The following is a 21,660-nucleotide window of genomic DNA, read 5'->3' on the forward strand; positions in this document are numbered from 1 at the left end:
CAGGGCAGGTCATGGAGTCTTGTCAATGATATATAGGAATTTTGCTAGCAGGGGCTGGAAGGTGATAATCCCGTTATACAAGGCAATGGTCAGGACACACCTAGAGTACTGTGTACAGGTCTGGAGGCCTCATTTTAGGAAGGATGTAGATTGCTAGAATGAGTACAAAGAAGGGCAACAAGATTGGTGAGGGGAACAAAGGGGTGCTCTTACCAAGAAAGGTTTAAGTTCTGCAAATTGCAGCGCTGGAGAGTAGGCACCTGCAAGGTGATCTGATTGAGGTGTATAAGGCCTTGAATGGGTTGAGCAAGCTGAATGCTGATGGGATTCTTTGTCTTGCTCAGACAAAGAACCTGAGGGGGCACAGATTCAAATTGAGGAAAGATAGTTGTAGAACAGATGTGTGGAAATTTGCCTTTAGCCAGCGGGTAGTTGATTGGTGCAACAGGCTTCCATCTTTTGTTGTGGAAGCTAATAGCCTAAATAAATTTAAGGCTGAGTTGGACAGGGATTTGGAACAAATGAAGGGATGAAATGGAAGGGTTTTTTTTTTTTTTTTTGGCTGATGCTGCACAAGCTTGCTTTCTTGCATCATATACCTCTACTAATGCTAATATTCCTATACATTAGCAATGAATAAGAATTATAATGATAAAAAATATATATATATATATATACACACAGACACAGTAAACCCCGCTATTTGCAGGGGTTACGTTCCTGAGAAATGCTGCGAATACTGAGTTATGGCTCCCATAGTAATAAAGGGGTTCCGTTCCAAAGTACGAAATATATAAGAAAAACTAGTCTAAAATTTTGTCTATGTATGTATTATATGTACCTTCATGATATGACTATATATAGTGAAATGCAAGCATATGGCATCGAAAGTGCCATATTGCATTTCACTATATACTGTCTATACATAGACAGTATATAGTGAAATGCAAGCATATGGCATCGAAATAAAAATAAGAAACAATTTAATATTAAATGTAATATTTATTAGAAATTTCAAACAAATCTTTCAAACCAGCGGCTTTGCTAAATAAAAAACTTATCCCGCCAGTGCTATCACCAGTTTCGCTAATGTATTAATAAAGGAGTTTTGCCTTTTCACGAATGATGAGTGCACTTAACGGAATTTTATTTTGAGTTCGGTCTTCTATCCACAGATTTAAAGCTTTTTCTATTTTTTCTAATTTAACATCACGAGTTACAGAGCAAATATTTGAAGCAATTAGCGCGTTTTCACGGACACTACGGCAGATTTTTTCTTCCGAATTTTTGATCGACTCATTGATTTTATAATGTTGACTCATTGATTTTATAATGTTTTGCCACTGAGGAGACACTTTCACCATTAGAAATTTTGTCTAATAACTCAATTTTATTCGCCAATGTCATCACCTTCTTTGATATTTTCACATTTCCCTTGTTATTCGTAGCCATATTTTTGTACGGGTTATAAAGAACTTGCCCACAATAAAGTCACTTTCTTCCGTTAAAACACTCAAAAAAGTCTGTTTTACACTGCAAAATGGTAGATTTATCACTTTTGTAAGCATATCAATTTATAAGTTGTTAAATTTATTTAATTTATAAGCATATAAATTAAATAAATTAAACAACGACGAAACCTTCCATAACAAGTGCATAACACATACTGAACAAGGATTAGCGAGAAACATCCACGCTCGCGATTTTGTCACCGTCTCTCCCACCCCCACCCACTGAGCACTGTTTTGACCGGAAAGCTAATTTTAGCCACGCCCATGTTTTTTTATGGTGGAAAATGTTCACGGCACTTTAAAATTCACATTTTTTTTTTTTTTTTTTTTTTTTTAGGTTTCATTTTATATTAAATCAGCGAGCGCGAATACGCGAAACCGCAAATACAGATACCACGAATAGTGGGGGTTTACTGTGTATATGTATATATATATATATATATATATATATATACACACAGGAACTCCCCGACAAACATAATACTCAACTTACAGAAATTTGACTTTTGTAAGTTTTTGCCAGCTCGTGCAAACTTAAAAAAAATCATGGAAACGTATTTTGCATTCCATAGAAATAAATGGAGGAATTGTGAAAATCTCCTAACATGAACCCAATAACATATTGGATTTTTTTTTTTTTTTTTGTAATTCGTTTCAAGTCCTTGGAAGTTGAAAATTTCACTATATTACTAAGCTATTTATCTCTCTAAAAAGTCATATTTATAATGGAAATTGCACTACCCTTTCATCATTATCATATTTTCTCCATTATAAGAATGAATTTTGAATGCCTTTGTGATATTTTTCTAAAACACATTTCTGGAGGTCATAACCATAAAACAACAAAAATGATTTGCACTTTCTGGTTTATTGAGCTTTTCTGTTAGTGCATCTAAAATTATAAATGGGTAGTAAACTCGATCTTATTGCATTTGCTACAATACCAATAACGGCAATTGTGTGGGTTTTTACATTATGATATTATGGTGAAATGTGTTCCCCTTCACTGACTCCCCTTCACTTCAATCATATAAAAAACAAATTTTCAGAAACTTCTCTTCATTCCTATTTACGTATTACAATGATGAAGGGAAAGACACCAACTAAAAGTGCAAGTGGTGATAGTGCCAGGAAACTAACAAAAGTGATTTGAAATGAAGATGAAAATGATTAAGTACGATGCAGGACAAAGTTTGTCATTTATTGCACAGAATTAGGTCTCGCTACTTCAACAGTGAATACTATTTTAAGGCACAGTGCACGTATAAAAGAACATGTTAAAGGATCAAAACATTTAAGATCAACAGTGATCACAAAAGTGTTCAGGTGCTATATCGAAGTGGAACAGCTGTTAATAATATGGATGGATTCAGCAGCGAGTGGCCCCTGAATCTAATGACCATTCAAGCAACAGCAACAAGTATTTATAAAGATATTAAGGATAAGTACAGCAAACCCCCAACCCAAGTTTGTGGCAAGCAACAGGTGGTTTAATAGGTTCAAGCATCGGGCTGGTTTCCACAACATTAAAGTATGTGGTGAAGTCGTCAATGCCGATTCTGCAGCTACAGAGAAATTTTGTGATGCGTTGGGGGAAAAAAAATATTGATAAAGGCGGCTATTCAATGTAGCAAATTTTTAACATTGACGAGACTGCTCTGTATTGGAAAAAAAATGCCAGATCGAACATACATTGCCAAAGAGGAAAATACAATGCCAGGTTTCAAGTTGTCAAAAGATAGGGCCACGCCCTTGCTTGGAGCTAATGCAGCGGAAGATAACAGATTAAAACCACTGCTTGTGTAGCATTCTGGAAATCCTTGTGCATTTAAGGGCATCAATAAAGTCACCCTACCTGTGCATTTCCAATTGAACCAGAGAGAATTGATAACAATATCTCTCTCTCTTTGAGGATTGGTTTAAATGCTGCTTCATTCCTGATGTTAAAAATTATAGTAAAGACAACGATGTTCCTTTCAAGATTTTGCTTTTATTAGATAATGCTGCTGGGCATCCTACACATCTAGATGATTTCAATTCAAACGTGAGTCATGTTTCTACTGCCAAGCATGACTTCACTCATCCAACCTATGGATCAGGGTGTTATTTCGAATTTAAAAGCATACTATTTACGTATATTTGCACAGTCATTGTCTGTAGTAGATGGTGAGAAAAATTTTAAATTAAGAGACTTGGAAATATTACGATATTTACCACACCATCTTAAATATTAAGAAGGCCTGGGCAAAAATTACTAAAAGTTGTTTAAGTGTCTCATGAAAGAAAATATGTCCAAGTCATGTAAAAGGTTTTGAAAAAGATGAATCATAGTTACAACAGATAAGACTGCAAAGGTTGCAAGCTATTTCAGTTGGAGGTTGATGCCAAAGACGTGGAGGAGTTAACAGAGGAAGAAGAGAAGGAATTATCTAACGAAGAACTTATTGACTTGCAGGCAGCGATAGAGAAAGAAAATGCTGAGCTGACGAAGCTCAAGAAGAACCAAATGAGGAGCCGAGACGCTTCATCACCAGAGAGAGAGATGGCAGTGGCATTTCGTGAAATTGCATCGACAATAGCAAGGTTTGAGATAATGGATCCTGACAGACAACGATTCTTAAAAGTTAACAGAGGGGTTAATGATATGCTTGATTGCTACAAAGAAATCTATGATGAAAAGAAAAAAGCCACCCTCCAGTCATCCATTAATATGTTCTTTTGTAAGGTTGAGCTGCCGACTCCTAAATCTCCACAGCTCTCAACCTCCACAGCGGTGTACTCAGCTGAAGAAGTCAATTTTGGCAACGATGCTCGAGAGGTAAAATTTACTGGCGTTATGTCTCCTCTTTTTTTGTAATTTTATAATTTTGAATTTTTTTTTTTTTTAAATTGCATGCTTTTGTAATTTTTCCTGCACATGAGATAAAAAATTGAATAAATAATTCTATTTACATGTTTGTCAAACATTTCTTTTTTGATTCAATCAATTCAGCAAACACATTTGCGAGTGCTGAACAAGAATGGGGGAAACTGCGACCTATGTAAAATCCGACTTATGAAGCATTCCACGGAAAGCAACCCTTACATAAGTCGGGGAGTGTGTGTGTGTGTGTGTGTGTGTGTGTGTGTGTGTGTGTGTGTGTGTGTGTGTGTGTGTGTGTGTGTGTGTGTGTGTTTCAAAAAATGATGGTCGATAATTTAAAGGTCAAAAGTATAAACTAAAATAAGCAAAAAAAATCCCAGTGAACATCGGGCCGGAAATGAACCATTTTAGAGATAATGCACATTTTCTGTTAAGATCCGCCATTGACTATGGGAGCACTAGTTTAGCAAAACGCAATGAATCCTTTGCTAAGGGTGGTTTTATTAAACATAAGATAATACATTTTTAATTTTTGGTTTCAACACCACAGGATTTTACAGATGTTACTTGATGTTCTAACACCCCTCCCTCAACATCAGGTGTTATGCTTTTGGGCCTCCCTGCTTGTACTCAATGTGTGAAGCACCCATGTTCTCTAAGACATTGATGTACCCTGATGAATGTGCACCTGTTGGACTGCCTTCAGCAGGGAAATGCTTCTTGGCACAAACATGCAGCTTTAAGTGCACTGCCATTGGCTTTACCATACAACAGAGAGTATGCTGTAATCAAACCATACAACAGAGAGTATGCTGTAGCAACAGAGAGTATGCTGTAGCAACAAAGAGTATGCTGTAATCTCTTTCCACGTTGACTATCCTTTGGCAAGTACTAGTATACCTGCTACATCTCAGAGCATTGAGAGAGGGGAAACGGAGAGAATCAGCATAGCCTAACCTAACAAACAAGTCAGTGGTGGGGTCCGACTAGAAATGTGCAATATCTAGAAAATGATTCACTTAAGGACCCATGTTTACTAGGCTTTTTTTGCATATTGTAGTCTGTACAGTTCACCTTTGGCGCCTCCATAGCCAGGTGGGAAGGAGCAGCAGTGTGTAGCACACGCTTCTTGATTAGACCGGGGTTCGAGCCCGTCACCACCAAATACAGAGGATGCGGAAAGGTCAGGGAATGACCACCGCATATTCCAGGAGCAATATGGCCTTAGTTGCTAATGCTTCTAAAAACCAAATAACAAACAAACAGTTCACCTTTAAATTATTGACCATCACTTTTGAAACACCCTGTATATATATATATATATTTTTAAATATATATATTGCAGAACATTTGGCTCTTGGATGCATTTACTGGGTTGCAGGCACACAGCTGTTTTTATTTCTCATCATATGATTGGAAATCTGACTGTAGGCTTCAGAGTTGAGTAACCTCTTGCAATCAATGTTATGATCATTTATGAGGTGAAGGGATATATTGGAGAATATTCTGTCCATTTGTTTGAGTCTGGAGAGTTTGGATTTGAATTGCTGGTTTCTTAAATTTTCTCTGTTGGGAGGAGCTATTATGTTGGCTAAGTTTGGTGAATCGCTTGTTTGCAGAGGTAATTAACTTTACAAAAAGCATGATTCCAGACTCATTGATCATCTGTTGCAGAGGCTTTGTTTTTAAGTTTTCATAAAGCTGTTGCCTGGATATTGTATTGGAAAAACAAAGTTTACTATTCAGCCACCTAAGAACCTAATACTCTAGGGTAAAGAACTTCTTGACAGTAACTTGAGGAGCACCAGACCAGATTTAGAAGAATAATCCAGAATGTGAAAGATGCATCTTTGAATATGATTTATGACTGTTTTTTTTTTTTGTGGTGTATCACTGCTGTTTCTTATATATATATATATATATATATATATATATATTGATAAAAAAGTAAAGAAAGAAAGTTAAAACGACAATAACTGTAACTAAAATGTAAATAATATTTATGGGTCAATGCAGATGCAAGCAATCATGCAATACACCCATAATGTCTATAATATTAAGGATAATATAAAGAACCATTAGAATAAGCAAATCAATCCAATAATAATACCATCAGGGACCTAAGAAAATGCAAAAAAAAAAAAAAAAAAAAATATATTATCGCTTTTTACCAACAATCTAGATGACTTCAACTGGGGCCAACCACCCAGAATGAAGGTAAAAAACGACAAGAGGTTCTCTGTTTCTGTGATGATCAATATATGCTAAGTAATTTAAATCTAAACCAAATATAAACCAGTATAGCCCGAATGTAAATCAAATATAAATAAATCAAAAGATGATAATAAAAGTTAAGAAAATTTTGGAAATATTAGAATCAAAGGTAAGAAATATAAGTAAAATATAAATGTAAGCATATATTAATCATCATTGACCCGACAGAGAACGTAATTTAATGTTTAAAATAAGATTAAATATATAATACATACTACATATTGACCGTATCTAGGACATAATGTAATAGTCGTCAAAATAATGTGGTGCCCCCTATGTGATGGATACGGTAAAAATAAATAATTAAATTAACGCATAGAGAAACATGCAGATAGTAAGAAGAAAAACTAAAGGAGTAGGAATAATAGAATTATATATATATATATATAGGAATTATATATATATATAAAAGTTTATATGTATATATATATATATATATCTGATAATTAAACTAAATCTGATATTTAAAATAATGTTATTACCTTTGCCTAACTTTTATATTACATCATATATATATATATATATATATATATATATATATATATATATATATCTAGTCATCTAGCTTGTTAACCACCTTAAAATTGTTCCCCCCCCCACCTTATCTAAATATCGCATACTATAATCTAGTATATCTTAACGAATTATATATCCTTAAGATACCTTATGATTCATCAGGTATAACAAGCAGAGGACAACAGAAACTGATAGCTCGCTAATTGTAGGTAAACACATTACAAGGGTTAGCCCTCGATAAAGTCCTTTGTAATGTGTATCCACCAATCTATACTGCAATTGGCTTGACATGGGAATTTAGTAATTATCCTTATTTATTTGTTTTATTTTGCCTATAACAATTATATGTTTCCCTACTAGGTTATACCATGGACCAAAGTCAGCTAGGATTGATATCACATCCCTTAGTTGCCACCTACTCGTTCATACTATGTTCATAGTTATTAAGACTGATGTAATGTTTTATCTAGACATTGATGGCATTAATCAGCTCTTCTCACCTTTATTAGGTCTTTGATTTAATTTTTGGTTTTTGCTATAGTTTTCACTGTTTGCATCACCTTCACAATTGAATATTTTACCTTTCAACTGTTAACCATTTGCCATATCTACTATATATATATATATATATATAAACCTAACAGAAAATATACATTAAAAAAAATTACTATAAAATGTAAAAGAAATTACTATAAAATGATTGAATGATGGGGAGGATAGGGAAGGCAGCCCCAAGTAAATGTCTCTCTTCCACCCCCACCTGAAAACATGCAGCTCTGCTGCCATCTGGCAATCTGTATCATGCTGTAAAATAATGCAGGTTTCCTAATCATGATACATAAACACTCTTCAAAAATTTAAATATGTAAAAATGCTACTATAAAACTTACCAATAACCGAAGAAGAATACATAGATGGAGGTGTGCCAACTGTAGATAATGCAGGGCCATGGTTTCCTGCACTAGATATCATGATAATGCCATGTTTGTTCACAACTTCATGTATCATCTGCAATACACGACTATAAAAATACAATAACACAATTAAGTTTGTAATAAACTTGCTAATTTTATCATTTCTACATCAACAGATTTTTAAAAGAGTGATTATTCAAAGTTCGTTTTAGTTAAAGTCAACTCAGTTTAAGCCACCTTAGAGATTTTGCGAGTCCTGAAATAAGGCACCTAGCACACTGCGGGTGACCAACCAGGTGCAAACCAACGTAAGTAGGGGTCGAAGTGTGGTACCCACAACACATGGAGAAATGCTGCCCTTCAGTGATACCGACAATACTAGGTATAGATGACTCCAACCGGTGGAATAACTCCACTTTGCTTATTGGAGACGAAGTGGTGGAACCCATGTTTAGTCTCCAGAGCAAATCTCTGGTAAACCCTTCCCCATCTCATCTATCATGCAATATGACTGATGTCTTTTGAGATTATGGACACCATGGTGAGATCCAATCTCCCTTACATTTCGAGGTTACAGCTCTAAAACGGTGTTCGCAGGCCAGCATTATTTAGTACACTGGACTAAACCTATTGGTAATTCTCTAGGAGGCATCCAGATCAGCTAGTGTATAACCTTGCTGCTTCTACTCTGCCAGACCAAGGAGTCCAAGTATTGTGTATACAGGGAGCATTATTGAGGCCACATTATGTCAAGGAGCAGGATATATTCTTGCCATACACAAAAATTTCATTACTTCTTACAGCATGTCCCCCCCCCCCATCTTTCCTTATTACTGAATACACCATGAATTGACAAACTTATCTGCAAAAAGATCTAAACCTCCCAAACACTTCATTCATTTCACAAATATACGTGGTCACAATTCTAATCTCAACAATGTCCATTTCCATTTACAGTCTGCCAAACCCCCGTGTACTTTTTCTGACAGAATCTCAGTTATCAGTTAATTCAAGCACTGCTCATCTCAGTTATCTGAATTATTTGCTGTATGATTCCTTTTGCTTCAAAGGTGGTACTTGTTCATATGTCTGTTATGAGATTGCCTGTCAGAGATTTAGTAATTTGAAATCTCCTCTGGCTTAAAATCACTCAACCGCATTCTGTCATATTCATCTGTTGCCTCTATTGTTCTCCCAACAACATTAATCATGTGGAACTCTTTGACTTCCTCTCTTTGAAACTTGACTTTCTCCAGTCCAAATTTCCTAACAGTGAGGTAATTTTCTTTGGTGATTTTAATGTTCACAACTCCAGCTGGCTTCGGTATTCTGGTCACGACGACCCAGCTGGTCGAGATGCTGAAGCTTTTGCAATTACTAATGACCTTGCACAGATTGTTCATTTACCTACAAGAATATCAGACAATCCTAACCATACAGCCAACACACTTGATCTTTTTCTCAAAAAGAACCCTTCTAAGGACCACTCACTTCGACCTACACGGTGAGATTAGGTGCCTAAAGGACCACTCACTTCGACCTACACGGTCGAAGTGAGTGGTCCTTTAGGCACCTAATCTCACAAATTGGTGATGGTCTCTTCTCCAATTGAACCATTCTCTCATGTTGTCTAGCATTACAAGAAAGCAAAATGGGATGACCTGCAAGATTTATTTTCTTCTTTTCCTTGGTCAGATTACTGTTTCAAATCTTCTGGCATCAATTTTTTCTCAGATTGTGTCAGTGAAATTATTCTTGTAGAGATGGAATCCTTTATTCTACACTTCACCTTGAAATCTTGTCCTTTATCTAAACCTCGATTCTCCAATAAATGTGCTAAGGCCGTTCAAGAGAACAATGTTGCATGTTGTAATTGGCTTGTTTCTAAATCTCCAAGTTCATTTTCTGCTTACACCAAAGCTCGCTACAGTTGTGAAGCAGTTATTAATCAGTCCAAACTAGATTTCGAACAGGCTAACAGTAGAAAATCTTGTCCAAATGGAAGCAGAGCATTGTCCAGATGGTTCTATTGCCACTTCAGCCAAAGATAAAGCCAACCTGTTAGCATCCTATTTTTCTTCCAACTCATGTATTGATGATCTTGGGAAATCATTCACCATTCCCAGTACACTCCATTCAATACCTCCTGTGGTCTTCAGTCAAAAGGAGGTCAGAAGGATTTTGATGAATCTTGATGCTAAGAAAGCTCCAGATCCTGATGGTATTTCTCCACTTATTCTCAAAACCTGTGCTCATGAACTTAGTTCTGCTCTGTGTTGCCTTTTTTCACTTTCTTATGCGAAAGGTGTTTTTCCTTCTGCTAGGAAATTTGCTCATACTCAGCCAGTATCTAAAGAGGGTGACAAATCCCTCCATCCAATTATCGTCCCATTGCAATTACTTCTACTCTTTCTAAAGTAAAGGAGAAATCAATTAACCACCAACTGATACTTTATCTATAAACCTTCCATCTGATCAATTATCACCAGTATGGAGCCCATAAATGTCGATCCACTGGTGACATTCTGGTTTATGCTACCCATCTGGTGAAATGTCAAGTGAAATGCTTGACATTTCAAAAGCTTTTGGTCGTGTTTGACCTAAAGGTCTTCTAAATGAAAGTCTTCTTATGAAAGCTTCCTTGATCTCAGGGAAGGTCCCCATGGTCTGGAGATGTGCAAAATTCACAAATGAGGATCAAAGGGTGACACAAGTAATTACAGACCTGTTAGTTTAACTTCAGTTCCAGGGAAAATAATGGAGTCACTGGTTAAGGAAGCGATGCGGGATCATCTAGAGAAGACTGCAGTTTTAGTTCAGACACAGGGTTTGTTAAGGTCTGACAAATTTGACTGGATACTATTATATGGTCACAATGAAAGTGGACGCAAAAAATAACCTTGATATCGTGTACAGCCATCCCCGATTTGCACGGGGGTTAAATTCAGGGAAAACACCATGCAGTCCAAATCTGCGCAATGCGAAACATAGTTTATATGACATAATGAGGGTTCCGTATCTGTATAAATAAAAAAAAAAATTTTAAAAAAGCAAAAAAAAATTAAATTAAAATTTGCTTCATTCGGTAAAAAAAAAAAAAAAAGAAAAATATTAGAAACATGTCCATAAAATTAATCTTGCTATACTTGCATCTATACCTTTAATCTAAATTCATTGCTTCTTTGTCGCTGTTTTCCTGTGATAAACTTGCAACAGTATCCGGCGATTGGTTAAAAATTGGTTAAAATTGTATGCTTAGAAGCACGTTGTTTTTCTCTAAATTTCTTCATAAGGAACTAAAACTAATGATAAAGTTCTGCAAAAATTTAACTCCTCTCTAAATTAGGATCCATATTCAGAGCTTCTTGGCTAAGCTGATTTGCAAGACTTAAACTCAGCTAGTCTCTTTGCAGTCAAATTTTTGTGTGCATCTTCTTTAGTGCAGCTTTATGGCCACAGCTTTTTCCACACTACATTCATTGTTCAGTCCTTAACTTCATCCCACATGAATTCAATATTTTTTACAGCATCAAGAATGCTATAATTCAGCCAATAATCTCAAATTGAAAGACTGTCTATTCAATCAGTAGCTTGTACCAGTTGTAAAAAAGATCTTCTTAGGTAATAAAGTTTAAAGGAAGCTATAACACCTTGGTAGTAGTAGTGGCATGTGATGCAAGAAAGCAAGTGTATGAGCTTATGCAGAATCAGCCAAAAAAAAAAAAAAAAAAATCACACCATTCCCTCCAAATGCCTGTCCAGTTCCTCCTTAAATTTATTCAACCTATCAACTTCCACAACGACAGATGGAAGTTTGTTCCAGCAATTAACCACCCACTGGCTAAAGGCAAATTTCCGCACATCTATTCTACATCTGTCTTTTCTTAATTTGAATTTATGCCCCCTTAGGTTTGTAATCTGAACAAGTGGAAGGATCCCATCAGAATTCAGCATGCTCAACCCATTCAAGGCCTTATACACCTCAATCAGATCACCGCGCAGGTGCATAGTCTCCAGCCACTGCAATTTGCAGAAGTTAAGCCTCTCTTGGTAAGAGGATCCCTTCATTCCCCTCACCAATCTTGTTGCCCTTCTCTGTACACACTCAAGCAAATCGACATCCTTCCTAAAATGAGGCCTCCAGACCTGTACGCCGTACTCAAGGCGTGGCCTGACCATTACCTTATACAGAGGGACAATCACCTCCTTTTCCCTGCTAGCAAAATTCCTATATATCATTGACAAAACCCCATGACCTGCCCTGGCAGCCTGTCTGCCATCAGCTGAATTAACGAACTTGTATTCAGTTGAAGAAAGGTAACTTTCACATTTGGGTGCAGATCAGACAAATGTGTGGGATGTATGGGCACATTGTCAAGAATGAGCAAGATTTTGAACACTATGTTCTTCGTCAGGCAATATCTTTTTGTTTCGACACAAAAGCAATTTAAAAACCAAACCTCATAGATTTTCGCTGTCATCCAGGCTTTTTTTTTGCTCAATTTCCAATGAACTGGTAAAGAGCTCTTTGATATTCCTTTAAAAGCACAAGGATTTTCTGACGTATAAATTAGCAGCAGTTTACACAAAGTCACCCTCTGCATTGCCACAAAACAAACTGTGTGTGTGTGTGTGTGTGTTATGGAGGTTTAATGGCGCATAAGCTGCTGGGGCTATAATGCGCCTATTCATAGGAAACTGTTAAAAACAAATTTTTGTTATAATAACTTGATTTTTGTTAAAGTGGTCTTTCAGAATTTATGATATAGTCCAATTTTTTTCAGGAAAGAGAAAAATTCATTGATATTTGCTTCCTCGCCAGTAATATGATTTAGGGTCATTGGTTCTCGCAGATTTATCAGGGAAGACAGGACGGATGTTCTTTCTTGTTGATACTGTGGGCAGTCAATTAGAATATGTTTCACTGATAATTGAGTTAAACAGTGTGGGCACTGAGGAGGATCCTCTCCTGTGAGTAGATGGAGGTGAGTGAGATACGTATGTCCCCTTCGTGCCCTTGCAAGTACCACTTCTTCTCTTTGCACTGTTTTGGTACTAGTGTGCCAAAGCTTTGGGTGCTGTTTCAACTGATAGAGTTTATTATTGGTTTGGGAGTGCCATAGATCTTTCCACTGCGCGAGACATGCCGTTTGTATGATGCGATTGTAGTCGGAGGCTGGAACATGCACGGAGGTTAAATCAAAAGTTGATGGATTTTTAGCAGATTTGTCAGCGAGTTCATTCCCCTTTATCCCCGAATGTGCTGGGATCCAGCAAAAGGTCACTGATTGATGACGTTCTTGTATTTTCAGTAGGAGACTTCTGATTTGATCTAACACAGGGTGAACCTTGTAGGAGGAATGTTGCATTGCTGTAATTGAGCTGAGCGAGTCCATGTATACTACGTATTTTACAGATGGGTAGTGAATCAGATTTTCTAAGGCTAATTTGATTGCATGGAGTTCTGCTGAGAAGCTGCTATACTGAGCAGGAAGAGCAGCCAAAATGATTGAAGTGGGAAAAACTGCCGCTGCTCCTACCGCTGAATGTGATTTGGAGCCATCAGTATAGATCGGTAAAAAATCGGCATATTTATGAATATGGCTTGCATGGAGTTGTTTCACATTAATTATTGGTAGGCGATTCTTTCCCCATTCTTGAAGATAAGTATCGCAGGTTAATTGTAGAGGCGGACTCCAAGGGGGTTGAGAGTAATTCATTACTTGTTGCCTGTTGGAAATTGGAACATTCCAACTCTGTGTTATTTCAATTAGGTGTAAGCCTGCTGGTCTTATTTTAGTGGGTTTGTTTCTATAGAGATTTTGCAGTGGTGGATTAAAGAGGTATGGCTCAACAGGATGCTGCCAGCAACTTTGTATTCAGGCTGCATACTTAAGAAGCAGCGTTTTTCTGCGGAGGTAACGAGGTGGCTCATTAGCTTCAATATATAAACTATGAATAGGAGAGGTCCTGAACGCCCCAAGTGCAATCCGCAAAGCACTATGCTGTATAGGATCTAGCCATCGTAGTATACTCTTACGAGCAGAATCATAGAGTGGAGCGCCAAAATACAATCGGGATCTAATCAGTGATCTATATAAGAGCAACAAAGATGTACAATCTGCTCCCCAAGACAAGGCAGATAAAGCTCTTAGTATGTTTAGTTTTTTGAGGCAGGAAGTACGTACAAATTTAATGTGCTCAAGGAAATTTAGTTTCCTGTCAAGGATTAATCCTAAGAATCTGATGTTGTAGTTACTGGAATGGTAAAGTTTGATATATGAAGTTCAGGGTCTGTATGCATTTTTCGTTGATTACAAAAATGGATGGCAACAGTCTTCTGCTGTGATAGACGACAGCCATTTAACCTTGCCCACCTTTGGACTTTATTCAGGGATATCTGCAGTTGCCGTTCAATGGATCTCATGTTCTGGGAATGGCAAGAAATAGAGAGATCATCAGCGTAAAGGTAGGTCTGAACAGCATTTGGAAGTTCTTTTGTGATGGAATCGATTCTAAGGGCGAAAAGGGTTGCACTCAGTACAGACCCTTGTGGCACTCCTTCTTCCTGTGAAAATATCGCAGAAAGTGAGTTGTGATATCGAACTTGGAATGAACGATTCTGAAGAAAGTTCCTAATGAATATGGGCAGGTTGCCTCGCAAACCAAGAGCATAAAGGTCACTGAGAATGCCATGACGCCAGGTAGTATCAAATGCCTTCTCAATGTCTATGGAAACCATAACAAGATGTTCATTTTTTACAAAGGCATTACGAATTGCAGACTCAGCTTTGATCATGAGATCTAAGGAGGACCTGTTCTTACGAAACCCATGTTGGTGATTACTCATTAGGTGTTCTGTTTCGATGATCCAAACAAGTCGATTATGGATAATTTTTTCAAGTAGTTTACCAAGGCAACTGGAGAGGGAAATTGGCCTGTAACTGTACGGACTGGTAGGATCTTTACCGGGTTTCAAAAAGGCAAGAACTGCTGCATGATGCCAAGAGCTGGGATAAATGTTTTCTAGAAATATTCGGTTATAATAGATCAGCAGTATTTCTAAGTTTTTGTCACCAAGGTTTTGTAACATGATATAAAATATTCCATCTGGCCCAGCGGCACTGTTGCGTGTTGTGTTAATGGCATGTAAAAGTTCAGAATATTGAAGAGGCTGGTTATACGGAAGGGAAACTGATGTTCGAAAGTTGATGGCATGTTGTTCAGTTGTGGTCTTTATTTTCTGGAAATCCGGAGAATAATTTGATGCCGCAGAAACTTCGGCAAAAGTTTTAGCCAAGGCATTTGCTATGTCTTCAGGAGCAGACAGTTCTTGCCCATTAAACAAAAGAATTGGCGAAGGGGTGGTTGGAAATTTGCCAGAAATCTGCCTAATTTTCTTCCATATTAACCTGGAGTTAGTGTTTCTATTTATGGTAGATGTAAACCGGATCCAAGAATTCTTCTTGGCTTGCCTCTGAATGAGGCGAGCTTTTGCCCTTAATTTTTTGTAGTTGATAAGGTTAGCTGTGGTTGGGGATTTACGAAATAAATTCCATGCTTTATTTTTTAACTTCTTTGCTTTGGTGCATTCTTCATTCCACCAATAGTTAATGTGCCGTCGGAACTGGGTATTCGACAGTGGAATTGAACAGTTAGCTGCAGATAGTAGTTTTGAAGTAATATAATCAGTGGCTTCATCTATCGACTGTATTCTTATAAATTTCTCATCCAGATTGACAGCTGACTGAAATTTGGCCCAGTTGGCTCGAGAGAACTTCCATTTCTTGCAAGGTTTGGCTACTGGCGGTGGTGCAGTGAGCAAATCACAAATAATCGGAAAATGATCACTGCCCATGGGATCGTCCATAACTGACCATTCCATGATTGGATACAGAATAGGGGAGCATATCGAGAGATCGATTGCAGAAGTTTGTCCAGTTGGTAATTGTATGTGAGTAGGTGCACCGGTATTAAGAATGGTAAGGTTTTGCTTATCTACGAAGGTTTCAATCAGTCGGCCATGACTGTCCAGTTTAGTAGATCCCCATAAGGGGTGGTGGCCATTGAAATCCCCCAGGAGACAGATAGGGGATGGTAGCTGTATTAGCAGGTTTTCAAGGTCTTGGTAAGAGAAGGTATGACTTGGTGGAAGATAAATTGATACTAATGTTAACTCAATTTCGGTTACCAAACGCACAGCAATGACTTCAATTTCATAATTTTTCAAATAGATATTTACAGTATACCCAGTATAAAATAAAATATAAGTACAAATTCAGTAGCTTTCGGAACTCGTGTCCCTTTATCAACTGACAAATTTGAATACATTACAAGCAAAGTGTGGCACGTTACTCATTCGTCATTGTTGTAGCACGGACGTGTGCTGCCTTGCGCCAGTGATCATCCATCAATAAAATGGTTGTCTCCATGATGGGATGTATACGCATGCCTTTCTGGCGATTTAATGCCTTAGGGTTGTTTATTATGTTTAGTGACTCTAGCCATAGGCGGTGGCGAAAGCGTCGCGCGTGGTCCACTATCTCAAAGTCGCGCTTGGGGTCAAGATCGTGGTTGGTAGCCCAAAGATGTTCTGCAAGCGCGGACTGGTCAGTTTCGGCAAGCCGGATTGCTCTGTCGTGTTCCGTGAGGCGATCCTGGAGACGTCTCGATGTCTCACCTACGTAGCAACTGTTACAGGCCCTACAGGTGATACGGTACACTATATTGCTGCGTAAGACAGGTGTGACAGGGGTCTTCACACTGGAGACAAGTGAACGTAGGTTCCTACCTGGTAATTGCACACATTTGATGTTGTAACTTCTCAGGATCTTCGAGATACGTCCTGACACTCCTGGATAGTACGGAATGTAGGCGGAAGATATGCCGACTTGCTTCGGAGGTCTTGGGTTGGAAGTAAGTTCTTGTGCCTGTAACAAGCATCTGTTTAGTACATGGGATGGATAACCGCATCTGGTTAGGTCCGCCTTCACACGGGAGATCTCGTTACGTCTAATTGTGTCGGTGCTGGAATGGCTCCAGGCCCTGGAGAACAGGGTGCGGGCAGTGCTATTGAGATGGCTTGGAGCGTGGCCGGACCCGTAGTTGGTGAATTGACCGCACCACATGGGTTTGCGGTATACTGAGGTCTCTAGATGTGGGCCTACGCGATGCACTAGTACGTCCAGAAACGGGAGCGAACCGTCCATCTCTGATTCTACCGTAGAATCAGAGATGGACGGTTCGCTCCCGTTTCTGGACGTACTAGTGCATCGCGTAGGCCCACATCTAGAGACCTCAGTATACCGCAAACCCATGTGGTGCGGTCAATTCACCAACTACGGGTCCGGCCACGCTCCAAGCCATCTCAATAGCACTGCCCGCACCCTGTTCTCCAGGGCCTGGAGCCATTCCAGCACCGACACAATTAGACGTAACGAGATCTCCCGTGTGAAGGCGGACCTAACCAGATGCGGTTATCCATCCCATGTACTAAACAGATGCTTGTTACAGGCACAAGAACTTACTTCCAACCCAAGACCTCCGAAGCAAGTCGGCATATCTTCCGCCTACATTCCGTACTATCCAGGAGTGTCAGGACGTATCTCGAAGATCCTGAGAAGTTACAACATCAAATGTGTGCAATTACCAGGTAGGAACCTACGTTCACTTGTCTCCAGTGTGAAGACCCCTGTCACACCTGTCTTACGCAGCAATATAGTGTACCGTATCACCTGTAGGGCCTGTAACAGTTGCTACGTAGGTGAGACATCGAGACGTCTCCAGGATCGCCTCACGGAACACGACAGAGCAATCCGGCTTGCCGAAACTGACCAGTCCGCGCTTGCAGAACATCTTTGGGCTACCAACCACGATCTTGACCCCAAGCGCGACTTTGAGATAGTGGACCACGCGCGACGCTTTCGCCACCGCCTATGGCTAGAGTCACTAAACATAATAAACAACCCTAAGGCATTAAATCGCCAGAAAGGCATGCGTATACATCCCATCATGGAGACAACCATTTTATTGATGGATGATCACTGGCGCAAGGCAGCACACGTCCGTGCTACAACAATGACGAATGAGTAACGTGCCACACTTTGCTTGTAATGTATTCAAATTTGTCAGTTGATAAAGGGACACGAGTTCCGAAAGCTACTGAATTTGTACTTATATTTTATTTTATACTGGGTATACTGTAAATATCTATTTGAAAAATTATTAAACAATGGACCCCAGTACTCCAGGCCCATTTGTCACTTCAATTTCAGTTTTCAAAACAATTTGCTTAGATGGGATTTTTGCATTGACCAAGATGGCCACACCCCCACGAGCGGAAGTGGAAGTATTACGATCTTGTCGGTAGATAGAGTAGTTCTTTGTGCTGGCAGAAATTTGGGAAGTTAAATAGGTTTCTTGTATACAGAAACCAACTGGATTGTAGCAATTAATTAGGTCTTGAATATCATTAAAATTGCAACGAAATCCTCTACAATTCCATTGAAGAATATAAGGCATTATTGGTGTTTAGTAAAAGAAGCTGTATCTGACTGTTTTTTTGATGTGACTGTTTTATGGCGTTCAGGTTTCGGTTTGTCTTTTTTGAAGAATGGCCGACCGATGTCCATATCTTCTTCCACATGTATTTCTAAGACTGGGTCTTCCTGTCTGGATGAGTCAATTGTATCCATGGATGTGTCTTGAATATTCATTTTGATGTTTGAACCTCGATTATTTGATGGAGCAGCAGCATTGGTTGGAGGAGTAGGAGAAGGAGATTTCGCCGGTACTGTAAGAGCAGTATTGCTTGCCTGGTTCAACTGTTTCGGGATATTGGACTGTTGCTGGGAGAGAACAGTTCGTGCCCAGTCAGAGATTGAGTTGTTTGTGGGGACTGTAACATTAGTCTGGGTGGCCACTGATTGATATTTTTGTGCGACACTGGCATATGTACGTTTTGTAATACTGGGAGCAATTAATTTTCTCGCTTCTTGAAAGCTTACTTTATTTTCGATTTTATACTTCACAATTTTCTTTTCGGTTTTCCACCTGTCGCATGTCTTAGAATAGGCGGGATGGTTGCCTTTACAGTTAGGACAGCTCATTTCTGTTGCTGAACAGTCATTTTGAGTATGATCGGTGGACCCACATTTGGGACAGACTGGGTTTCCTCTACATGCCGTTTGAGAGTGGCCATACTTTTGGCACTTATAGCATCTCAATGGATTAGGGATGTAGGGTCTAATGCGGCAAAGAAGATAACCTGCTTTTATGGAAGACGGTAGGTTTGGAGTATTAAAAGTGAGTATAATATTCCTAGTAGGTGCCAGTGTGTTGTCCTTTTTAATCATGATTCTTTTTACTGCAATTACATTTTGCTCCTGAAGTTCTTGACATATCTCCTCCTCCGACACATTCAGTAGGTCCCAGCTGGATATAACACCCTTAGAAGTGTTTAGGGTACCGTGGGGAGAAACTTTTAGTGAAATTACAGCAAAATTTGTAATTTTTAGTAGATGCTCCGAATGTTTCCTGCTGATTGTTTCTATTAGTAGGTCTCCTGATTGCAGTCGCTTGACTGTTTTAGGAGATCCTGCAAGACTTTCGAGATGTTTCTGAATAAGAAACGGAGACAATTTGGTGAGAGGCTGATCCGTAAGTGAATGCATTATGAGAAATGCAGGAAAATCTATGTTTGAAGAGTTGGTCTTAAACCGCTTCGGTTGAGACATGTCATGTTCATTTTCTATGTCTGGCCGAGAACTTGTCGGCTCTAGTGGAGGAAACATATTGTGTTCCATAATTGCTCCTTTTGGCCCTTGGCAGATTAACTGTTCTGCCAAGATTTCCGGCCCCGCCACGGGGAGGCAGGAGCAGTGCCTGGTGTGACCAAGCGAGAAGTAGTAGGGGTTAGTAATAAATATATAAGAAGTAAAGAAAGGTGACTTTCCTTTCCGGCTCTGTAAAGTACTTTTTTTTTTTTTGACAAGAGCTGCTACTGAAAAAATAAGTTATTTTAAGGACAGGAACGTAAAAGAACTATAATATCACTTTTGGAAAATCACTCTTTAAGCACAAAGAATTCGCTCAGTCACAATCGCTTGGCACCCGGGGCCCACAAAACAAAGGTGTTAACCTATCTTTTGCAGCTTTGAAACCTGGAGCAGTTTTCTCTTCTCTTCTTTTGAAATGAGTGTTCGGCTTGGCATATGCTTCCAAAATAAACCAGTCTCATCAGCATTAAACAGTTGACTTGCTAGATAACCCTCAGTCGCAATAACATTCTTGAAAGTTTTTGGATACAAAGAAGCTGCTTCCATATCCTCACTGGCTGCCTCCCCGTTAATTTTAGATTGTGAAGATTGATTTTTTTTTTTAAATTTTCAAACCAACCCTTACCGGCCTTGAAAGATGTTTGCATTGAATGGATTGGCTTCTTCTTCTTGTAAGCAATTAAAACTTTGCAGAGCTTTGGCATGAATAATATCTGAACTAAGAGGCATTCTCTTTTGATTAAGATCTTCTATCCAGAAGAAAGTAATTTTTCAGTTTTCTCTGTTAATGGATTTCTCACTTTTGTAGTGCTTTTTGCAGCCAAATATGTGGAACAGATAACTGAACTTTTAATTTTCTCAGCATTTTCCTAATTCGTCGAATGCTAGATTCATTTATGCTGTATTTCTTGGCCAATGTCACAACCTTTTTGCCATTTTTTAATTCCTTAACGATTTGTAATTTTTCCTCTAAATTAAAAATTTTTTTTGTTGTAACTTTCTTCAATTTAGGTACTAATTAAACACACTTTATATAGACAAGAAATATTAAATCAACAAAAGCAATGCTTACCAATTAAAACACTTTACATTGCGACTGGAAAAATATTCTGTCTGAACAGCTAAAGTAGGATAACTGATGAAGAGGGTTCCCAAATGAGGAAGTTGTTTCAAAAATAACCGGACAAACATACCACCTTTTATTGCTATGTTTAGTTATAAGAATCAGTTTTGAACGCCTTTGTGATATTTTTCTATAACACACTTTTCTGGAGGTCACGACCATAAAACAATAAAAACAATTTGCAATTTCTAGTTTATTGTGCTTTTCTGTTATTGCAATCTAATTATAAATGGGTAGTAAACTCAAATCTTATTGCATTTTCAATAATACAGACAGCTGGAATTCTGTGGGATTCTACGTTATTATGGTGAAATGTATTTCTTCTTCGATCATGTAAAAAACAAATAAATTTTCAAAATCTGCTCTTCATTCCTATTTTTGAAGCTTCATAAACAAAATCATGCAGGTAGGGGAAACTCGCCATGCAATCTAAAATTTTGGTAGTTAATACCTGACCGTGCAATAGGGAAACCGCACAAATCGAGGAATGACTGTACTGGGATTTTAGGAAAGCTTTTGATACTGTCACACATGGAAGACTACTGTACAAATTGGAGAGTATGGAATTAAGGGCAAGTCACTACAATGGATAAAAGGATGAGTGAGTGATTGTTGTTGTTTTGGATTTAACTACACATAGGCTCCCAGGGCTATATTGTGTCTTTCCAACGGTTAATAATGA

General features: G+C 38.3%; 1 protein-coding gene across 1 annotated transcript in view; it reads right to left on the bottom strand.

Annotated features, from left to right (window-relative positions):
- TppII (Tripeptidyl-peptidase II) overlaps positions 1–21,660 on the bottom strand; it is a 647,643-nt gene that overhangs the window by 411,748 nt on the left and 214,235 nt on the right. The window contains exon 10 of the mRNA XM_090387764.1: positions 8,055–8,185. Coding sequence (XP_090243890.1) covers positions 8,055–8,185 — 131 coding nt within the window. The remainder of the gene's footprint in view (positions 1–8,054; positions 8,186–21,660) is intronic.

The sequence above is a fragment of the Mastigoproctus giganteus genome, chromosome 13, assembly GCF_048544385.1.
Source record: "Mastigoproctus giganteus isolate SK-2022 chromosome 13, ASM4854438v1, whole genome shotgun sequence".
NCBI lineage: Eukaryota > Metazoa > Arthropoda > Arachnida > Uropygi > Thelyphonidae > Mastigoproctus > Mastigoproctus giganteus.